Source organism: Balaenoptera borealis (genome assembly GCF_965194805.1).
Source record: "Balaenoptera borealis genome assembly, chromosome: 11".
NCBI classification, from domain to species: Eukaryota; Metazoa; Chordata; class Mammalia; order Artiodactyla; family Balaenopteridae; genus Balaenoptera; species Balaenoptera borealis.
In genome coordinates, this window is record NC_138868.1 from 88,043,174 (window position 1) to 88,058,890 (window position 15,717).

At 37.2% G+C, this 15,717-nt stretch overlaps 1 protein-coding gene across 6 annotated transcripts in view; it reads right to left on the reverse strand.

The window, feature by feature from the left end:
• BCO2 (beta-carotene oxygenase 2) overlaps positions 1–15,717 on the reverse strand; it is a 56,141-nt gene that overhangs the window by 35,364 nt on the left and 5,060 nt on the right. For 2 of the 6 annotated variants that reach the window (XM_082343514.1, XM_082343512.1), the window contains one exon: positions 2,620–2,824. The exons of 1 other annotated variant lie outside the window; for it this stretch is intronic. In XM_082343514.1, the coding sequence (XP_082199640.1) occupies positions 2,620–2,824 (205 nt within the window). Of the gene's footprint in view, positions 1–2,619; positions 2,825–8,099; positions 8,632–10,635; positions 10,745–15,717 lie in introns of those variants that run through there. 3 more of the 6 variants (XM_082343515.1, XM_082343513.1, XM_082343517.1) reach the window with 3 other exon arrangements.

Below are 15,717 nucleotides of genomic sequence, written 5' to 3' on the forward strand. Positions count from 1 at the left end.
GTAGGGCGGTGGAAGAACATTGCATTTTGTTTCCTTCTAGCACTGGCATTTTAAAAGTCTAATATTCAGTAAAGACAAGATGCAACAGGTTCAGCAAATTAAAATATCTGGGTTATTAAGAAATATATCTTAAACATGCCCCTAATTCTTGATCTGTTTCTAACAACAGCTGGAGAAGCACAGTAGGACCGTAATCAGATCCCCACCAGGCCCACAGGAATGATATAACTAATAGAAGGTACAATTAGGTGGTTGCCAGGAGCTTGGGGAAGGGGAGAATGGGGAGTTACTGTTTAATGGGTACAGAGTTTCAGTTTTGCAAGATGAAAAGTAGATGGACGGTGGTGATGATAGCACATCAGTGTGAATGTACTTAATGCTAATGAACTGTACGCTCAAAAATAGATGGCAAATTTTATGTAATGTGTATTTTATCATATTTTTTTGAAGGGCAGTGATTTCTGGAATACCATCCAGCCATTAAAAGTAATAGTCATTCAGATTTTGTAGCAACACAGATAAAAAGGCTTATGACAGTATGAAATTTTTTTAAATGAGGGCAAAAAAATTCAGTTAATATCTAAAATATATAAAGAACTCATACACTAAATAGCAAAATAACATAAACCTGGTTTTAAAATGGGCTGAAGATCTGTATAGACATTTTCCCAAAAAAGACATACAGATGGTCAACAGGTACATGAACAGATGCTCAACATCACTAGTCATCAGGCATATGCAAATCAAAACCACAATGACATATCACCCTACACCTGTTAGAATGGCTATTATTGAAAAGACAAGAAATAACAAGTGTTGGGGAGGATGTGCAGAAAAGAGAACACTCACGCACTGTTGGTGAAAAAGTAAATTAGTATAGCCACTACAGAAACCTGTATGGAGGTTCTTCAAAAAATTAAAAATAGAACTACCATATGATCCAGCAATTCCACTTCTGGATATTTATCCAAAGAAATCAGAAACACTAACTCAAAAAGATATATGCAACCTCATGTTTACTGCAGCATTATTTACAGTAGCTGAGATATGGAAACAACCTAAATGCCCATGGACAGATGAATGGATAAAGAAGCTGTGGCATCTATATACACAATGGAATACTACTCAGCCATAAAAAGGAAAGAAATGTTGTCATTTGCAACATGAATAGAGCTTGAGGGCATTATGCTAAGTGAAATAAGCCAGACAGAGAAAGACAAATACCACATGATCTCACTTATATGTAGAATCTTAAAAAAAAAAAAAAAGAAAAAGAAAAAGAAAAACAAGCTCATAGATACAGAGAATAGACTGGTGATTGCAAGAGGTGAAGGGGATGAAAAGGTACAAACTTCCAGTTATAAAATAAATAAGGGATGTAATGTACAGCATGGTGACTATAGTTAATAATACTTATTGCATATTTGAAAGTTGCTGAGAGTAAATCTTAAAAGTCCTCATCATAAGAAAAAAAATTTTGTAACTATGTATGGTGATGAATGTTAACTAGACTTATTGTGATGATCATTTCACAATACATACAAATACTGAATCATTATGTTGTACACCTGAAACTAGTATAATGTTATATGTCAATTATACTTCACTAAAAAAAATTCTACATATGATTGTGATTATTTAAAACAAATCTATAGAGATTAGCAGGAAATACACCAAAGTGCTAACAGAGCATGCGGTACACACTTTTTCCACACTCTGTTCTATAGGTCAAAAAGTTTTATACAGGTAAAAACTTTCACAATGAAAAAGAAGTTTCAAATATTTTTAAATGTTTAAAGCAAAGTAGATTTCTTCCTGACCATAGTGGTTTCTTCACATCACTTCATGTCCCTAGTAGACACACAGAGAAATAATTCACTAAAGAGTTATTGGGTTTTTTCAATTATTTACATATACTTATTGAGTGCTATTTAAGTATAGGGCATTATCCTAGATATTGGGGATATGGGTTGAACAAGAAAACGTCCCCACCATCATGGAACTGCCATCTAGTGAGGAAACACAGCTAATAAATAAATAAACAAACAAAAATATACTGGATATTGATAATGCAGATAATTAAAATAGGTAATATAAAAAATAGTAGCATTTTTAGATTGGGAGATCAGGGAAGGCTCAAAGGATGTGAAATTTGAGCTCATATCTGAATGACAAGAATCAGACTTGGGAAGAGAGATGAGCAAGCCAATGCCAAGACCCTGAGCAAAAATAAACATACCTGGTTTGAGGAACTGAAAGAGCCATTGTGTCTGGGGAGTACTGGGTAAGGGAGTGGTATGAGGTGAAGACATTGCCCCTTCCTTCAGAAACTTGTGATGAAATAGAGCTTGCTAATCCTATAGATCGTTCCTGACACTTCTCTTTTAGCATAAACTTTCAGGTGACTTAAAATTTACAATATTCTGCAAAGCAGAAAAGTCAAAACTTTTAAAAAAGAATTAAATCTCCATTTTTTTCTGTAGACTATAGTTTCCTCATCTGTAATCAAAGGGATTGCATGGCAATGTTAGCCTCAGAGAGGAAGCAGATATTAATGCATATTCCATAGAACCAGTCCATGGTAAGAAATCCAAATTGTTCTCCAAAATCAAGGCTTACTTATCCTTCCCATACTCGAACTTCCCAGGTCCAATTCGAAGCAGACAGCCATTGAGCCACTTAGGAAAATGTCCCCGGACTCGAGCAGAGATGATCTGCGGAGTCTCCTCCACCGTGGTTAAAAGTGGTGCAATACATGGAAGGCTCTTCCGCTTACTGAAAATCACTTTTTTCTGATGAGTATTTTCCATGTACGTCTTCAACACTGTGAAGAGTAAATCAAAAGCACAAAAATTTTACCAATCTTCTATGAACATTCCAGTTTCTCCATAGACAATAATCTCATCTACTGGTAAGGGAAGTATAAACCTAACACCAAATATAGTCCCCAAATTCCTCTCCTTCCTCATTCTCAGACCACCAACTCTTTGGTTCTCCATTTTTGAACCACAATAATCCTTTTTGTGTTCTTGCAGTACAAATCTGCCTAAGAATTAACTCAGGACTTTAGTTACCACTATTGTCATTTCTCATAGTTGAACAATGCTGGTCTTTTCACAACACTGAATCTACATGCTAAGCACAGATGTACTAATAGCTACACATCATTGTTATAATAAAAAATACCCACCATTCAATATTATCATAATTACATTGACCTCAGTACTTTAGGTACACCAGAATGTGATCCCAAATATTTCATAGTGATTTATGAGAATTTAATAGGATCTGCAATTTAATTTCTGCTATTTTTTTAAATTTTTATTTATTTATTTATTTTTGGCTGCGTTGGGTCTTCATTGCTGCACACGGGCTTTCTCTAGTTGTGGTGAGCGGCGACTACTCTTTGTTGCAGTGCGTGGGCTTCTCATTGCAGTGGCTTCTTTTGTTGCGGAGCACAGGCACTAGGCACGTGGGCTTCAGTAGTTGTGGCACGTGGGCTCAGTAGTTGTGACACTCGGGCTTAGTTGCTCCACGGCATGTGGGGTCTTCCTGGACCAGGGCTCAAACCCATGTTCCTTGCATTGGCAGGCGGATTCTTAACCACTGCGCCACCAGGGGAGCCCCTAATTTCTGCTATTTTAATGGTACACTCATGAATGAACATGGCATTTTCTAGGAAAAAGGTATCATAAATTAAATTATGCAGTGAAACCTGGTCTGAAATTACCTGAAATTCAAAAGCCACAAAAAAGTCATTATTTTATAATAGAGAGCTGAAAATTATCCCTTTATTTCATATTTATTCAGTGTTCACAGGCAGTATTTCCTAACACAGAGGGGTGGTCAAGTACATAATTAATTAGATACTATAAAATATAGTCCTTTATTTTATTTCATAAAACTTTAACAGTGATGAAGTCTAAACTAGAAAACCTAACTAAAACATAGGGACACTATTGTTTTAGCAAAACATTTTATAGTATTGTATCTATTATCCCACTTCTTTCAACTCTTTCAAAAATTGAATTTAGAGCACTTGAGTCCTTCTACTTTCCTATAAGTAACAATTTGGTCAAACCCAACTATTTCCTGATTTCCCAAAGAAAATTCACTTTCACCCTGAATGTCCTTCCCACTAATCTATCCTTAAGGAAATTTTATCTATTGTTCAAAGTCTATCTGAAATGCTATTTCCTTTAAGAGGCAGCATAGTGTAATACTTAAGAGTGTGGGCCCAGGCTCTGACTGGCTCTAGAATGCTTGGGTTCAAATCTTGGCCTCCCATTTTCCAAATAATTAGCCTTGAGGAAGAACACCTCTCTGTGTTGCTTCCTCCTTCTAAGACGGGAATAATAATAATCCTTATTGCTCCTAAGGCTATAAATAATAAACAAGTTAGGTTATATAAAGTTTTTAGAGCATAGTAAATACTCAAACAATTTTTTGAGTCTTTTTTTATAAATTTATTTATTTTTTATTTATTTATTTTTGACTGCATTGGGTCTTCGTTGCTGCGTGCAGGCTTTCTCTAGTTGCGGTGAGCAGGGGCTACTCTTCATTGCAGTGCATGGGCTTCTCATTGTGGTGGCTTCTCTTGTTGCGGAGCACAGGCTCTAGGCACGTGGGTTTCAGTAATTGTGGCACAGGGGCTCAGTAGTTGTGGCTTGCGGGCTCTAGAGCACAAACTCAGTAGTTGTGATGCACGGGCTTAGTTCCTCCATGGCATGTGGGATCTTCCCGGACCAGGGATCGAACCTGTGTCCCCTGCATTGGCAGGCGGATTCCCAACCACTTCGCCACCAGGGAAGTCCCTCAAACAATGTTACCTATTATTATTTATGTAGCTTTCAATGACCAATCAACAAGATGTAATATCTTCTTTCTTTGAATTATTTATTCATTCAACAAAGTGATAGGCACTGCTGAGGGATAAAAAGTGTTAGAACTCAGATGTAAAGGAACTCACTGCCTAGGAAACAGACATACAAGTAGATCATTTATACTGTAGTCAGCGTTTTGTTTGAGCATTATTTCTCAAGGTCTGGCCTGGGGTCTACTTGTAACAGAAATACCTGGTGTTATTGCTAATGCGCAGATTCATGGACCCCACTCTGGAACTAATCAGAATCTCTGAGGTAGGGCAAGCAGGTATTCTTAGGCATACTACAATAAAATTTGAGAGCCAGAAGATTAGAGGTATAAAGAGGATGCTTTGAAAACTTAGAAAAGGAAACCCTCTGGTATTTATCTTACTACTTTTATTATTATTATGCATATTTACCTTATTTTCACTCTTAGATTAAAATAAGTTCCCTGAGGTCAGATCTTTTACTCCTCTTACTTAAGTAGAAGTAAACTGAATACCCTGATTGGGTATTTGTCTGAATAGAGATTCATGAACTTAAAACATTTTACATTTTAGAAAATATTTACATGTTTATATGTTCTGTACTCCATAGCATGCTGGTGGCAGTTTATTATATATTCTTCATATTTTCCATAGTGCTTGATAATGTAGGCAACAGCTCCTTAAACCCCTTTCTATTCTTAGCTTCTGAGACATTGCACTTTTCTAACTTTCCTGCTTCCTCTTTGTTTGCTTTATGTCAGCTTCCTACTTACTAGCTAACAACCTTGTGCAAGTTACTAATCACTCTAAGCCTCAGATTTTTCAATGATAAAATGTGGATAATGAGAATAAAAGGCAGATAAAACTTCCTGTTCAAGTCCATCATCATAATTAAATATAATAATAGTAGATAATTTCCAAAAGTTAATTCCCTTTATTGGTTCCTCATCACCTCATGAATGTGTTCCTAAAGTCTGACCTTGGACCTTTACTCTAATCTCAGCACTCTCCCTTGGTAATCTCATTTAGTCCCTTATTTTCACCAATTACTTCTTGCAAGTGACTCTCAACATGTCAAAAGAGAATTTTTCATTTTCCCCCTTCCAAATCAATTTTCCCACCTGCTAAATAATCTAGCTTCAAAATCTCTGTGGGCCTTGAATTTGTCTTCCTTCACTGTCCCCCTAACATTCACTAAGTGGTTAAATTCTGCTGATTATACGCACACAATGCCAGGAAGAGGACAAGGGGATGATATAGGGTAGCCATTATAAATTACTAGGGCTCAGAAGTTTGCAAGGGTGCCTGGGACAAATCCTTTGTAAAGATTTTTACCAGTCCACCTCTCCTGGGCAGCTCCCTAAATTTTTCTTCCAGCCTGAACCTGTTCTCATAAGCACTGATGCTTCATATTCTCTTGCCTAGCAGTAACTTCCTTTCTACTGTCATAATTTAGGTCCTCACAACCTCTTAGATGGATATTATCACAGCCTCTTAATTGAAACTAGATAGGGAAGCTATCATCTATGCCAGAGCTTCCTAATTGGTGGGCCTCTTGATCCCCTTAGCCCTTAGGATGGCCAGAGGCCCCATGTCAATCACCTCCATCTCTAAGCAGCTCATGGGGTTCCAGATCCCATCCAATTTACTCCAGTATGCAGTAAAAATATTATCATTTTCTATGTGAGCTATAACGTAAAAGCATTAGGGAGCACTGCTACTAAATTCATCTTCTAAGCACAGATGTGATTGTGTTGTATATTCCTCCATAAAACCTTTACTAATGACTCCTCACTGTCTACCAAATAAGGTCTAAACTACCTGGCCAGGCATTGATGAAGGCACTGTACAGTCTCACACCAACCTACCTGTCCAGTAATGCCTCTCACTAATACCCTCTCCTCCACCCAAACTCGACCACTCTCCAGTCTCTTCTCATCATAACTGTATACCTGTCTTCACCTAGGATATTTCTCATCTACTTAAGGTGATGCATCCTTCAAGATGCAGTGCCCATGTCACCAGCTTCATAAACACAATATTCCCACTTCATATAGTAAGAACTGATTCTCCTTAGTCTGAAATCACACAGCATCTGTTTTAGCTCTCTTACGGCATTTGTCTTACTCCACCTAGTGTGATAAAGATGAATATACTTTATGACTTCTACTACTAGTACTCGAGTACAGGGTCTTGTTTTTGTCTCCACCCCATTACCTAACACATTTGCCTTACATAGAGCAAGCACTACATTATTGAATTAAATAAGTTTATTTTTTTATTTTTTATTTTTTTGCAGCCCTGAAATTGAGCATTTATTCTTAAATCAGATGCAGCATATTTTTATTTATAAAATATATTTTATATACTGCCCCTTTCTCAAAAGAAAGCAGCAAGACTCAGCAATTAATTATCCAAACCTAATGAGGGAAACATTCACAAGTGACTGCAGCTTGATATTTATCAGAAAGATATAACAGCCTGGGCGGTTGTTATTTTCCCTCTTCAGGTGCCATCCTCCCATAAAGCACGTTTCAAGAACAATGGGAATGTGTGGTTGAAGGACAATGAGGTTTTTTCTTGGTTTTTTGTTTTGTTTTGTTTTTGAATTTTTGAATTTTATTTATTTTTTTATACAGCAGGTTCTTATTAGTTATCCATTTTATACATATTAGTGTATATATATCAATCCCAATCTCCCAGTCCATCACACCATCACCACTCCCTCCAAATTAAATAATTTTAAAGTTTTTAGTGCATATCAGTATGATTTCTAATAGTTCTATATCAGCCAATTTCAAGAATAAAATCATGTAACAGTTAGTTAGTAGATACAATAGAAAGCTACAAAACAATAAACAGAGGTTTTAAGGCAGTCCCCCAGAATGCAAACAGAAGAACCAAACATTTACATTAGAACATGTAGCAGTGATTTTCAAATGAGAAAATTCTAAATAGTGAATATTTTTCCTATTGCAGATCCAAGAGAATTCCGAAACCCTGAATCCCACCCCTTTATGTTGTATAAAATATACAAACAGAAAGGCTATTTCCCTGACAACAAGTAAACAAATCCTGACTCAATCTTCTTCAACTCCCAGCTCTGCAGTGCTGCCGCCTGTATCTGCTCCACACAGATCGGAAAACTTGAGAAGCCCCTAGTATTCTTCAGGAAAGAGGCACAGAGATCTAAGTTCAGGCTGGTAGGAAAAGGAGAAAGAGGAAGAGGAAGGGGCAAATCCCCTACCTGGAATCCGGTGTACTATCACAGAAAGGAAACCAGTTACAATGGTAGAAAGGTTGCTGACAAAACGTAGAAAGATTTGAAAAAACATCTTTGTATTCAGTTCAGTAGCAGCAGATCCTGTGATTCGCAAATCCTCACACTGACTGGCAGTGAAACACTCACTTCCTGGGCTGTCCCTGGCTCACTGACAGAATAGAAGGGGGTGGGGATTAAAGGGCAGGACCTCAAAATGCCTGCAACCGCTCTCAGTCTCATTTCCAGAACAAGTATCCCAACAACCTATCTATAGTAAATTGTTGTTAGAAATACTGAAATTGGACCACCAATAGTGGTCTCCCTCCCTAAACTTTCCTCTTTCAAATCTGTCCTCACACTACAATTAAGTCAGTTGATCCAGGGGATCAATTTCATTACGCCACTCCTCTCCTCTGAACGATTCAGATCTCCTCTTCCTTTACAGAATAAAGTCCAAATTTAATCTGTCAACAAAGGACTTTACAATCTGGCCACAACCTACCTTTCATCCTTTGTCTCTCTGCCTTTCTAGCATTTCACCTTTCCTTTTCTATTCACTTAATTTGCAAAACATTCTCTAACAATCTAGTATGACTAAAGCCCTGTGAAGGTATACCCTTAAAAAACTAATAACCATATATAATTTTATTAATTTAACAAACATTTCTGAGCTCCAATGTATCAAATACTGTGATACAAATTGAGAACAGATTCTGTCCTGCTGTCTAGCAGTTTAGACGATACACTATTCCCCTTTGTGAATTCTCAGCCCAGTAAAATGACTTACCACATGTTTTTGTTCTTCTGTGCCTCTGAACAAATTTTTCCCTGCCTGAAATATCCTCCCTCTTTCCTTTTCAAAAACCCATTTCAAAATCTACCTATCTGACCCCCTTGCCAAAGCCTTCTAGTAACTCCCACTAGAGGTAGTTAATAGCAGTGCCACAGAAGTACTTTTAACATTGACATATCCTGTCTTCCTAGCAAAGACACGTAAGTGTATTTCAAGAAAAGAGTGGTTACACAGGGAGATCAGCTCGGTGCCTTGTGACCACATTGAGGGGTGGGATAGGGAGGGTGGGAGGGAGACGCAGGAGGGAGGAGATATGGGGATATATGTATATGTATAGCTGATTCACTTTGTTGTAAAGCAGAAACTAACACACCATCGTAAAGCAATTATGCTCCAATACAGATGTTAAAAAAAAAAAAAGGAGTGGTTAAACTTGTCAGAAGGGAGAACAGAGTATCTTAAACTATTCTGTACTCCCCACAGTGTCTAGCAGATTATGATGTACAAAGAGACTCAATATATATTTTGATTTGTAATTGGTGAAAAATAATTTATAAACTTAATGAAATCTTATTGAAATGAAAGAGTGACAAGTATAAATTAAAGGGCAAATATATTCCTGCAATAACATATTTCCAGATGTGAGATAATTATTCTCATGTGGATGGTACCAAAGACATCCAATTTGATTAAAAAATAAGCCTTAATTAGGCTTTCAGGAACTTTTTCCCCAGGAGGTAGCTGTTCTGACCGGTAAACACACTGTGACTAAAAATCAGTTCCCTAGTCTTATACACACCCAATGAAATGATCAAATTTAACCTGCACAGGGAAGAACCAGATGCTGAAGAATGGTGACACTATCCAGATATAACAAATATAATACGAAATCCACTCTGAAACAATGTTAGCCTTATCTTTCACATTAATAACAAATGCTTAGAAAAAAAATAACTCAAGAATATTTCTTAATGATGATGGCCTGGCAGAGTCATCTTCATATTTAAACATTAAATAACTCTAAGGTAACAGAATAACTCAAAATCGAGCTGATTTGTCATATCAACTCAGAGACAGTCTTCCTGTTGCACTCAGTATTTAAAAATCCCATTTCTATGGATGGACCTAGATTCTGTCATACAGAGTGAAGTAAGTCAGAAAGAGAAAAACAAATACCGTATGCTAACACATATACATGGAATCTAAAAAAAAAAAAAAATGGTTATGAAGAACCTAGGGGCAGGACAGGAAGAAAGACGCAGGTGTAGAGAATGGACCTGAGGTCATGGGGAGGGGGAAGGGTAAGCTGGGATGAAGTGAGAGACTGGCATGGACATATATACACTACCAAGTGTAAAACAGCTAGTGAGAAGCAGCAGCACAGCACAGGGAGATCAGCTGGGTGCTTTGTGACCACCTAGAGGGGTGGGATAGGGAGGCTGGGAGGGAAACGCAAGAGGGAGGAAATATGGGGATATATGTAAATGTATAGCTGATTCACTATGTTACAAAGCAGAAACTAACACACCATTGTAAAGGAATTATACTCCAATAAAGCAAAAAACAAAAACAAAACAAAACAAAACAAAAGCACTTTTTGGATGTGCAATGATAACCCTGCCTTCAGTATCAATAAATCATCTAACATATTCTACAATTACAGAACTGAAGAATAACTGTATATAACCTATGAGAAAAAAACGTCACAAAATGAACCTCAGTTCATACTTAGCAAGGGCAGCAGTGGCATGTAAACCTCAGAAGCAAAAACTGGTGGAGCTGAGAAAGGCACTGCATTCTTTTGATCATGATCTTGAGCTTCAAATCACACTTCAAACTAGTTAAAAGGGGAAAACGAAAGAGAAGAAATGTAATAACTGTTAGTTTTAGAGCAAAAAAGACCAGTCTAGGAGAATACAAATAATAACAAATTCAAACAAGGTGTGAAGACACAGTACATACTAAAAACCTATCATGAAAGTATGATGGTCAAGAACTCTCTCAGTAAAAGGTCAGACAAAAACTAGAACAAATGATCATGAATTCTAGTAGTTCTGGGGCTGAACAACCTACTCACTTAAACAAAAGGCATCATCACAAAAGCGCAGGTATTAAAAAATATTACATGAAAGGCAACTATCATGAGTCATTTTCTTAAGTGTTGTGTGGAGCATCACATTTAAATAACTGGAGTCTTTCAACACCCCATGACACACAGAAACAGAAAGTCAGACATATGGATCTGACAGGATAGGATACAACCGTTACAACCTCTCACTACAGAAGAACGGACACAGGGTATAATTAACCAACTAGCCAAATTAATACAAACAGCCAGTAAACCCACCAGTAAATCAAAGGAATTCAAAATAAAACAACATGTGGTTATTCTCCTATCAGATTGAGCCAAGCCTTTAAAATGTGTATACCCTTTTGATCCAACAACTCTCTTTCTAAGTATTTAACCAAAAGAAATAGTCAGAGATATAGGCAAGGATACATATCAGAGTACTATTTGGAACTGAAAAACTGGACACAGCTTATATACAAGAATGAATAAGCTATGTGTACTGTGGCATATTCATATAATGGAACACTGAACAGTCACAAAAAATGATGCAGTAGATGCAAATTTACTGACTTGCTAAATTAACTGAAAAAAGTTATGAAATTTGGAGTAATCCCACTTGCATGAAAAAGGAAGAGGTACTCATTTTCGTAGTTTTACACTTTTTAAAAAGTGCTACAAGCCAGTGTTTGTGTGAGGCAGGCTTCACATCCACTGTTGGGGTGGACTACAAATTGGCATAGCGTTTCTGGATGGTAATTTGGCAATGTGTATCAACAGTCTTAAAAAGGCGGAAGCAAGAAGAACTACAATCCTGCAGCCTGTGGAACAAAAACCACATTCACAGAAAGATAGAAAAGATGAAAAGGCAGAGGGCTATGTACCAGATGAAGGAACAAGCTAAAACCCCAGAAAAACAACTCAATGAAGTGGAGATAGGCAACCTTCCAGAAAAAGAATTCAGAATAATGACAGTGAAGATGATCCAGGACCTCGGAAAACCAATGGAGGCAAAGATCGAGAAGATGCAAGAAATGTTTAACAAAGACCTAGAAGAATTAAAGAACAAACAAACAGAGATGAACAATACAATAACTGAAATGAAAACTACATTAGAAGGAAACAATAGCAGAAAAACTAAGGCAGAAGAATGGATAAGTGACCTGGAAGACAGAATGGTGGAATTCACTGCTGTGGAACAGAATGAAGAAAAAAGAATGAAAAGAAATGAAGACAGCCTAAGAGACCTCTGGGACAACATTACATGCAACAACATTCGCATTATAGGGGTCCCAGAAGGAGAAGAGGGAGAGAAAGGACCAGAGAAAATATTTGAAGAGATTACAGTCGAAAACTTCCCTAACGTAGGAAAGGAAATAGCCACCCAAGTCCAGGAAGCGCAGCGAGTCCCATACAGGATAAACCCAAGGAGAAACACGCCGAGACACATAGTAATCAACTTGCCAAACAATAAAGACAAAGAAAAATTACTGAAAGCAGCGAGGGAAAAATGACAAAAAACATACAAGGGAACTCGCATAAGGTTAACAGCTGATTTCTCAGCAGAAACTCTACAAGCCAGAAGGGAGTGGCATGATATACTTAAAGTGATGAAAGGGAGGAACCTAAAACCAAGATTACTCTACGCAGCAAAGATCTCATTCAGATTCGATGGAGAAATCGAAACCTTTACAGACAAGCAAAAGCTAAGAGAATTCAGCACCACCAAACCAGCTCTACAACAAATGCTAAAGGAACTTCTCTAAATGGGAAACACGAGAGAAGAAAAGGATCTACGAAAACAAACCCAAAACAATTAAGAAAACCGTCATAGGCACATACATATAGATAATTACCTTAAACGTGAATGGATTAAATGCTCCAACCAAAAGACACAGGCTTGCTGAATGGATACAAAAACATGACACACAAATATGCTGTCTACAGGAGACCCACTTCAGACCTAGGGACACATACAGACTGAGAGTGAGAGGATGGAAAAAGATATTCCATGCAAATGGAAATCAAAAGAAAGCTGGAGTAGCTATACCCATATCACATAAAATAGACTTTAAAATAAAGAATGGGGCTTCCCTGGTGGCACAGTGGTTGAGAATCTGCCTGCTAATGCAGGGGACACGGGTTCGAGCCCTGGTCTGGGAAGATCCCACATGCCACGGAGCAAATAGGCCCGTCAGCCACAACTACTGAGCCTGCGCGTCTGGAGCCTGTGTTCCGCAACAAGACAGGCCACGATAGTGAGAGGCCCGTGCACCGCAATGAAGACTGGCCCCCGCTTGCCGCAACTACAGGAAGTCCTCGCACAGAAACGAAGACCCAACACAGCCAAATAAATAAATAAATAAATAATAACTAAAGGTGCTAATAATTAAAAAAATAAAAAATAAAAAAAAATAAAGTATGTTACAAGAGACAAGGAAGGACACTACATAATGATCAAGGGATCAATCCAAGAAGAAGATATAACAATTATAAATATATATGCACCCAACATAGGAGCACCTCAATACATAAGGCAACTGCTAACAGCTATAAAAGAGGAAATCGACAATAACACAGTAATAGTGGGGGACTTGAACACCTCACTTACACCAATGGACAGATCATCCAAAATGAAAATAAATAAGGAAACAGAAGCTTTAAATGACACAATAGACCACATAGATGTAATTGATATTTATAGGAGATTCCATCCAAAAACTGCACATTACACTTTCTTCTCAAGTGTGCATGGAACACTCTCCAGGATACATCACATCTTGGGTCACAAATCAAGCCTCAGTAAAGTTAAGAAAATTGAAATCATATCAAGCATCTTTTCTGACCACAACGCTATGAGATTAGAAATCAATTACAGGGAAAAAAACGTAAAAAACACAAACACACGGAGGCTAAACAATACGTTACTAAATATCAAAGAGATCACTGAAGAAATCCAAGAAGAAATAAAAAAATACCTAGAGACAAATGACAATGAAAACACGACGATCCAAAACCTACGGGATGCAGCAAAAGCAGTTCTAGGAGGGAAGTTTATAGCTATACAAGCCTACCTCAAGAAACAAAAAAGTCTCAAGTAAACAATCTAACCTAACACCTAAAGGAACTACAGAAAGAAGAACAAACAAAACCCAAAGTTAGCAGAAGGAAAGAAATCATAAAGATCAGAGCAGACATAAGTGAAATAGAAACAAAGAAAACAATAGCAAAGATCAATAAAACTAAAAGCTGGTTCTTTGAGAAGATAAACAAAATTGATCAACCATTAGCCAGACTCATCAAGAAAAAGAGGGAGAGGACTCAAATCAATAAAATCAGAAATGAAAAAGGAGAAGTTACAACAGACACCGCAGAAATACAAAGCCTCCTAAGAGACTACTACAAGCAACTCTATGCCAATAAAATGGACAACCTGGGAGAAATGGACAAATTTTTAGAAAGGTATAACTTTCCAAGACTGAACCAGGAAGAAACAGAAAATATGAAGAGACCAATCACAAGGAATGCAATTGAAACTATGATTAAAAATCTTCCAACAAACAAAAGTCCAGGACCAGATGGCTTCACAGGTGAATTCTACCAAACATTTAGAGAAGAGCTAACACCCATCCTTCTCAAACTCTTCCAAAAAACGGCAGAGGAAGGAACACTCCCAAACTCATTCTATGAGGCTACCAACACCCTGATACCAAAACCAGACAAAGACACTACAAAAAGAGAAAATTACAGACCAATATCACTGATGAATATAGATGCAAAAATCCTCAACAAAATACTAGCAAACAGAATCCAACAACACATTAAAAGGACCATACATCACGATCAAGTGGGATTTATCCCAGGGATGCAAGGATTCTTCAATATACACAAATCAATCAATGGGATACACCATATTAACAAATTGAAGAATAAAAACCATATGATCATCTCAATAGAGGCAGAAAAAGCTTATGACGAAATTCAACACCCATTTATGATAAAAACTCTCCAGAAAGTGGGCATAGAGGGAACCTACCTCAACATAATAACGACCATATACGACAAACCCACAGCAAACATCATTCTCAATGGTGAAAAACTGAAAGCATTTCCTCTAAGATCAGGAACGAGACAAGGATGTCCACTCTCACCACTATTATTCAACACAGTTTTGGAAGTCCTACCCATGGAAATCAGAGAAGAAAAAAAAAATAAAAGGAATACAAGTTGGAAAAGAAGAAGTAAAACTGTCACTGTCTGCAGATGACATAATACTATACATAAAGAATCCTAAAGATGTTACCAGAAAACTACTAGAGCTAATCAATGAATCTGGTAAAGTTGCAGGATACAAAATTAATGCACAGAAATCTCTTGCATTCCTATACACTAATGATGAAAAATCTGAAAGAGAAATTATGGAAACACTCCCATTTACCACTGCAACAAAAAGAATAAAATACCTAGGAATAAACCTACCTAGGGAGACAAAAGACCTGTACGCAGAAAACTATAAGACACTGATGAAAGAAATTAAAGATGATACCAACAGATGGAGAGATATACCATGTTCTTGGATTAGAAGAATCAATATTGGGAAAATGACTATACTACCCAAAGCAATCTACAGATTCAACGCAATCCCTATCAAACTACCAATAGCATTTTTTACGGAACTAGAACAAATCATCTTAAAATGTGTATGGAGACACAAAAGACCCTGAATAGCCAAAGCAGTCTTG